Below are 8,315 nucleotides of genomic sequence, written 5' to 3'. Positions count from 1 at the left end.
ACATGTTTTTACTCATAGATATATATATATATATATATATATATATATATATATATATATATATACACACACATATATACATATAATATGCACTAATTTGAAAAGTAATTAAAGTGATTATGAGAAGAAACGTAATGGCTAAAAAAATATAATAACAAAATTGATTTTAACTTCCCGTTGCTTTTTTCACAAACTCTAACAAGATTTTTTTTTTTTAGCATTCTAAAATCCATTTAGAATTCTTTCAAATTCCGACTGTCTTAACCATCTGCAGTCCAAACTATTTTCACGAATGAGCGAAGTATTTTATTCCCAATTTCATTGGCTGGTCTAATATGAATCAAAGAATTTTTAGTATTTATTGGAGAAATTTAACAGAGACCTTAAAAATATAGTTTACCGATTACAATTGCACCGATCCGAATGCTTAAAGAGTTATAGGTTACCACAGTATATCGAATTCAACTCGATATAGCAAAAGGTTAATACATGTATATACTTATAATAGGATGTGTATTGTCCTATAGGAGAAAGAACGTACTGCCACCGTATAATCGATACCTGGTTGCGGTTTACGAGTGCGCGGATGATTACGTCTTCGTGGATTCGACGACGGACAGGCTTTTTTGCAGTAACGGCACTTGGCTGGGACGTCGTCCGAGATGCGTGAAAAACAATCGTAAGCCACGAATATATAAAAAATATTATCTCTGCTCAGTCTAATAACCACGTATAAAATAGCAAGCAGTTTATGTTTGATGTATATGTTAATCACATTCTCTCTTTCCAATCTAATATCTGCAAATTTTTTCATATAAATATTAAGCACCAAGATCTATTTCGAAAAACGTGATTCTTTTTCTCATTTAATTAAATCTATTATATAAAAATCTGCCTGCACACAGACTGCGCGCTTTGTTATGAAATGAATGTGTGTTTGCCATAGTAGAAGTCCCAGCGGATAAGGTGAAACGTTGCGATCAGGGAACAGGCGAATGCGAACACGTGTGTGAGGATACGCCAAGCGGCATAAAGTGTTCCTGCTTCGACGGCTTCCAAGCTAAAGGACCATCCTGTATCGGTAATCCATACGCCCACAGCCACATATAAATTCACCACTGCATATTTCACATTTTTATATCTTTTGAGGAAAGTCAAACTCACGCGCACAACTCTCTCTCTCTCTCTCTCTCTCTCTCTCTCTCTCTCTCCCTTTCTCTCTCTCTTCCTCTCTCCTTTACTCGACACGTGATATTTTCGTCGATATTTCCCCACGAATACCGTCTTCGTATTGACTACCTGGTCGTATCGATTCGTTATATTACCTGTTTTCGATATGCCAGTTTTTCATCTGTTGCACTTGATATTCGTAAATTTATGGAAACCACGAACGCGCACACGAATAATCCATGTTGTCATCGGAATGCTCGCGAGGTGAAAATAATTTCACAACTGCGGATATATATATGTATACATAATGTACGAGCAGTAATTTTAGCGCTCTCGAAAACATACCCGTTGTAAACCACCGCCGTCTTAATAATGGGATTATCGGTTTTGGAGCGTATCGGATTATTTAAGAGTCGGATTGCGCATATTGTTGTACGATATCGGCGCGATATCCAGTTTAAAAGCTGTTATCGATTCGGACATTTCTCGGCGTTTATCAGTTTTCTATTTTCACTCCCCTCTCTGCGCCTTGTAATACCTCGCATGTTTGCAGATCGTATCGCGTTTGTAGTCCGATGATTGCTCGATCAGCATGTAATATAGCCCGAGTGTTACAATACGTGATGTTCTAGCGTGTCGATAATACGCAATTGTAGCCATTGTATCTCTCATTCTACAATAAAATGCTAATAAATAACGGTTAGGATTAATTCTGAAGAAAATATACCAATCCTTTCTTTAGCAGAACGCGTAAATTAATTATCCAATTTGATGTAACTCCGTTTGATTAGCTCTGTCGTTAAAAATTTCATCAATCTTCATTCTTTGCAAATAAAAAAAGAAAAGAAATAAAGTTATAAGAATATTTCACAATTTAATTACAATTTTGCTGTGCTATTTATAAAACTGCGAAGTGCTTAAAATTCGATTATCGAATTTTCCTTTTCTCTTTGATATTCTCTCAGACATCGACGAGTGTGCAGAAGGCATAGCAAAATGTACTGATATTTGTCGCAACGAACCCGGTTCGTACTCTTGCGAGTGTCATAGTGGTTTTCAGCTGGGGACCGATGGTCGTTCTTGCCAAGGTTAGTTATATAGAAAGAAAGATATCTATCTCTGACAATCTCTGACAAATATTTACTAATACTCGTCGGTTCCTCTTTGTGTCGGCGTATTTATATTTACACGTTTGTGTTATCTACACTCTAAATTTCTTATAGTGAAATCTCCAAGAGAGTGAAAACACAACCACCCTTGAAAAAAATGAAAATATTTCACTTCTTGAATTGTCATTCTTTTTCAAGAAATGAAATATTTTCACTTTTCTTTTTCAAGAGTGATTGTATTTTCACTCTGTTAGAGTGAAATTTCACTGCAAAAAATTTAGAGTGTAAGATTTATGTATTAACTTCAAAAAGCAATTTATTTTAGCGTTCTATGATTTAATTTGTTATTTAATAAATGAACTTGTCGAGAGAAAAACTTTCTGTAAAATACGTAACTATTACTCAGACATCAATGAGTGCCTTTCAAACAATGGACACGGACCTTGCCAAGGTACTTGTCGCAATCTCAAAGGAAGCTACGAGTGCAGTTGCACGGATATTCCCGGGTACAAATTAGCTTCCGACAATCACACTTGCGAGGACATCGACGAGTGCGCGCTTAACAACGCGAATTGTTCTCATCTGTGTTTAAACACACCCGGAAGCGTCTTCTGTCTCTGCCCTGATGGTTTTTATCTGACGAATGATTGGAAAACCTGTCAGGGTAAATATATTTCATGTTTGTTTTCGATCGACTGTATTAACTCCTATTTTCGATCTTGTAATAAATTATTAAAATGTTTATCTGGAGATTTAACTGTTTATTGTATTAATTGCATCATTAAGGTTTAATTGTATCGATCATCTTTTACAAATTGTAATTTCCTTCTCATAATTTAGACCGATCGATTTTCCAATATTTACATTATTTACGATATTTGCTTATTATTATCTAGCTTCTTTCATTCTATTGAAATTTTATTTACATTGCAAAAACAACATTATAAAGTCTAACGTATCTTTTTTCTTTCGCAAAAAAAAAAAGAAAACAAACATTATAAAATCTGAGTTATCTTGTATCTTTAGATATTAATGAATGCGAGGTAACTCCAAAGATATGTGCGGAGAACACTGAATGCGAGAATACAGTGGGATCATACAAGTGCACAAGTACAATACATCCTCACGTGGTAACGAAGATCCTTCGAGAAGAGGACTATGACGATAACAATGAAGACGATGATGACGAAGATGAGAACAATGACGATGATTATGGGGAAGAGATTACCGAAATTCCGCAGAGTTCGAAGTGCGAAAATGGCTTTAAGAAAAATGAAAATTTAGAGTGCGTTGGTAAGTGTACTTTACAAGATAAAATTATTAATAATAATTATTAATATTAATACAATAATATCATTTTATAAAATTTGATTGTTAAAAAATTGTTGATTGAAATACGATATTCAAATAAAGATATACAAATAAAGATATTTTTAAATAAAAATGTTAATATACTTCTTTGCAGTAACTTTCTGCTTTTTATGTCTCTATTTTCTAAACCTCGATATTTTCAAGTTGAAAAATTGAGATTTTTCTCACTTTTGGTAACTTTCAACATTTATTTATTTATTTCTAAAATTTTTTTAAAGAAGCACTCTTTCAGAAAAAAAGTAAGACTTATATAAAATGTTGTTCAAACGAAATCTGGCTGATATTATAATTGGGAGAGAGAATTTTGGAAAGAAGATTGCCTTGAGAGATCATTGATATTCTCTTTCAGACGTAAACGAGTGCGCCGAGATTGAATCGCACCGCTGTCAGCACGAGTGCGTGAACGAACCGGGTGGTTACCATTGTGTCTGTCGACCTGGTTACGAGCTCGCGGAAGACGGTGCGACGTGTAAGGACGTGAACGAGTGTGACGTATTATCCCAACCTTGTTCGCACATCTGTCGCAACACCGATGGCGCGTACGTGTGCGAGTGTTTTTCAGGGTTCATGTTGATGGATGACAACGCGACTTGCGTCGAGGAGTTCAAGAACTGCTTCAGCCTGATAAAACCCTGTTCCCACACCTGCGAGGACACCACAGAGGGACCACGATGCATTTGCCCAACTGGATACGAGCTGTTGGACGACCGTGCGACCTGCACGGACGTCGACGAGTGCGCCCGGGAGACTCTGTGTTCGCATTCGTGCGTTAATTTGGAAGGCAGTTTTATTTGCACGTGTCCAAACGGCCTAGAGATCCTCGAGCACGCGAGTAAATTTAATTGTACCGACATAGACGAGTGCGACAGAGATGATCACGGTTGCCAGCATCGATGCGTGAATCTGCACGGCGGATACGAATGCGTCTGTCATTCTGGATTCGTCCTGGATATCGATGGCAGATCCTGCATCGACGTGGACGAGTGCGCAGGAAATCAACACGACTGCTCGCATGAGTGCAAGAATTATCCCGGAAGATACGAATGCGTCTGTCCGGACGGATACCGAATCCTGCAGGATGCACGAATGTGCGTCGACGTGGACGAGTGCGTGGAAGGATCGCATGGGTGCTCGCATGAATGCGAGAATGAGGAGGGTGCTTATAAGTGCGGATGTCCTGGTGATATGTCCTTGGATGAAACCGGCAGGAATTGCGTTCTGTTCGACGTGTGCAAAATCGCGAATTGCAGTCACACCTGCGAGAAGGATCGGGACATCTACAAGTGCGTCTGCCAAGAAGGATATGTCTTACAAAAGGACGAGAAAACCTGTCTAGATATGGACGAGTGTTTCGAGGATGAGCACGATTGTTCACATGAATGCATCAACATTCTTGGAAGTTATAGATGCGCTTGTCCACAGGATATGAAACTTCTCGAGGATGGTCTCACCTGCGGGGATCCGGTATGCCCTCAAGGACTTCGACAGGACGAGCATGGTCAGTGCCAAGACATCGACGAGTGTCTCGAAGGTGAATACGAGTGTTCGCATTTGTGCTACAACGTGTATGGGTCTTATCGATGCTCGTGTCCTTCTGACTGGGTTCTAAAGGACGACAGTCTCACTTGCATGAGAAGTGATCCTTGCTCCAATTCCTCGTGCTCACATTTGTGTGTTCCGTTAGACTCGGGTTATAAATGTGAGTGTCCTTCGGGTTATCTTCTCGACGGAGACACGTGCAAGGATAAAAACGAATGCGAGGACGAGGTAATGAACGGTTGCAGTCACGATTGCAGAAATCAAGAAGGTTCCTATTCATGCTCCTGTCCGACGGGAATGGAGCTTGAAGAGGATAATCGTACGTGCGTAGTCATCCCAGACGAATGCGCGAAATCTCGAGGAAATAATAATTGTACTTGTCCCGTGGGATATACTTACTCACAAAGCGAGCGTATCTGCGAGGACATTGACGAGTGTCAGGACAAACAGAAACACGATTGTTCCCACGACTGTATTAATACAGACGGCTCTTACTACTGCCAGTGTCCTTCCGGTTGGCGACTGTGGGAGGATTCTAGAACCTGCCAGAAGTTGCCAGATGATCCTTGCTCCAAGGATCACGGTTGTTCACATACGTGCGAACAGGATGACGATCGCGTTCGTTGCGGTTGTCCGGAAGGATATGAGCTACAGGATGACGGGAAAACTTGTCGGGATGTGGACGAATGCTCCGAAGGTTCTCACACATGTAGTGACATTTGCTTAAACGTCGAAGGCACTTATCATTGTCAGTGTCCTTCGGGATTTCGGTTGGAAGATGATCACAAAACCTGTCAGGATATCGACGAATGTTTATCCGAAGAGGCCGATTGCTCTCATGGATGCCTGAACATGAATGGCACTTATAACTGCACCTGTCCTGAAGGATATGAACTACAAGATGATGATAGGACGTGCGAGGTTGTGAATAAATGCGTCGCCTTGAACAATTCTTGTTCGCATAGCTGTATAAGCCATAATGGTACTTACGAGTGCTTGTGTCCTGCGGGATACCACATTGGCGAGGATGGTAGGACCTGCGAGGACATCAATGAATGCATCCAGGACAACGGAGGATGTTCCCATCTTTGTGCGAACACGGAAGGTGGTGTCGAATGCGCGTGTCCCGAAAATTATGAGCTGTTAAAAGACGATGGCAAGACATGCGTAGAGATAAATGCGTGTTCCATCGATAATGGGGGATGCTCACATTTCTGTCATCACGAGGATAATCGGTTATTCTGCTCCTGCCCGCCTGGAATGGTTCTGTCCGAGGAAACGGTGTGTACATACGAAAACGATTGTCTGCAGGACAACGGTGGTTGTTCCCATTTGTGTTACCATGAAGCCGGAAACGTAACTTGTGCCTGTCCATCTGGTATGATTCTAGCGGAGGATCAAAGACTCTGCGTACAAGAAGATGGATGCGCGATCGAGAATGGCGGCTGTTCCCATTTCTGCCACGATCATGATGGTAACGTGACGTGTTCGTGTCCCGTAGGAATGTCCCTGTCTCAGGACGACGACACTCTTTGCATTCACGAGAATGAGTGTCTCCTTAACAACGGCAAATGTTCGGATACCTGTATTTTCATTAATGGTTCAGTCGTCTGCAAATGTCCTGAAGGCTATCGTCTATCATCGAGAGACAACGCTACCTGCGTGGATATCGACGAATGCTTGGAGCTGTTAGACAACTGTACTCATCAGTGTTTGAACGTTCCAGGCGGTTTCAACTGCAGCTGTAACGCCGGCTTCTCCCAGAATTCTCAAGATTTGACTCTATGCGACGACATCGACGAGTGCGAAATGGAGAACGCAGGATGCTCGCACTCCTGTATGAATCTGGTGGGCACTTTCAGATGTCAGTGTCCAATAGAATACGTCTTAGAGCAAAACAATAAGACCTGCGTTTTGATGGATGGCTGTAAGAATGACAACGGAAACTGCTCCCATCATTGTCGTCAAGCGGATGGTCCCGATGGAATTCCGGGCACTCGTTGCTCCTGTCCGCCCGGCTTTCGTCTGAAGCGCGATCTTAAGACCTGCGAAGACATTAACGAGTGCGAGGAATTTGAGAACGATGTGGAATCAGGTTGTTCTCACATCTGCATGAACACCGAGGGCGGTTACGACTGCGAATGTCCAGCCGGTTACATTCTGATGCCGGACGATCGGAAGAACTGCGTGGATGTGGACGAATGTTTGACCAGCCATCACAATTGCACACATGACTGTGTGAACTTGCTAGGCGGTTACACATGCACTTGCTACAAAGGACATTATTTGCACACTGATAATTTTACCTGCCTGGATATCGACGAGTGTTTCGAACTGAATGGCGGGGGCTCACATAATTGTACCAACACCATCGGCGGCCACTTGTGCTTCTGTCCGACGGGCTACGAGCTGTCACAGGACGAGAAGACTTGCATCGATATCGACGAGTGCTTGAGTGACAACGGCGGATGTGATCATAAGTGCGTTAACATTGTGGGCTCCTTCAGTTGTGAATGTCCACCGAATCATGAATCGTGGAATGGATCTTGCCGACCATTCAATCCTTGCCGAGACCATAATGGTGGCTGCGAGCACATTTGCGCAGCAGTGAACGGTACCGTAATATGTTCGTGCGAGAAAGGCTTCCAAAGGGATGAGATCGATGGTTTCAAATGTCGTGATATTGACGAGTGCGAGGAACAGCACGGCTGCGATCATATTTGCGTCAACAATCCCGGCTCGTACGAGTGTAGATGTAAGGAAGGATTCCAAATGGTGAATTCTACTTGTGAAGGTAAGTGAATAATAATAAATTTTGATTTTATTCTCATGATATAAATCTTGACATCTTTAAGTATAAGTCATTGATGATTTATTCATAGACTAATATTGTAAAAAGGAATTCTAAAGCATCCGTTGAAGGTGAAGGGACTTCTAGAAAAATTATTGAAAAGGAAATGAACGTTCTAGCTATTATATTTTAAAAAACGTGAAAAAATTATTTTAAAAATTGTGATTTTACAATAAATACAAAATAAAAAAGTTTAATATGATTTTTAATTTTTATTATAAAAATATAAAAAATGTATGTAATAACGAGAAAATATTTTTTGCATCTGCTTTCCT

At 40.9% G+C, this 8,315-nt stretch overlaps 1 protein-coding gene across 1 annotated transcript in view; it reads left to right on the top strand.

Annotated features, from left to right (window-relative positions):
* The window catches only part of LOC108684571 (fibrillin-2), a 45,858-nt gene that overhangs the window by 18,670 nt on the left and 18,873 nt on the right, over window positions 1-8,315 (top strand). Inside the window, exons 4-9 of the mRNA XM_018188960.1 lie at window positions 528-679; window positions 950-1,081; window positions 2,136-2,258; window positions 2,686-2,943; window positions 3,306-3,572; window positions 4,000-7,983. Coding sequence (XP_018044449.1) covers window positions 528-679; window positions 950-1,081; window positions 2,136-2,258; window positions 2,686-2,943; window positions 3,306-3,572; window positions 4,000-7,983 — 4,916 coding nt within the window. The remainder of the gene's footprint in view (window positions 1-527; window positions 680-949; window positions 1,082-2,135; window positions 2,259-2,685; window positions 2,944-3,305; window positions 3,573-3,999; window positions 7,984-8,315) is intronic.

Source organism: Atta colombica, unplaced genomic scaffold (assembly GCF_001594045.1).
Source record: "Atta colombica isolate Treedump-2 unplaced genomic scaffold, Acol1.0 scaffold136, whole genome shotgun sequence".
Taxonomy (NCBI): Eukaryota; Metazoa; Arthropoda; class Insecta; order Hymenoptera; family Formicidae; genus Atta; species Atta colombica.
Note: the sequence above shows the minus strand (reverse complement) of the source record. Positions and strands in the feature narration are given on the sequence as shown.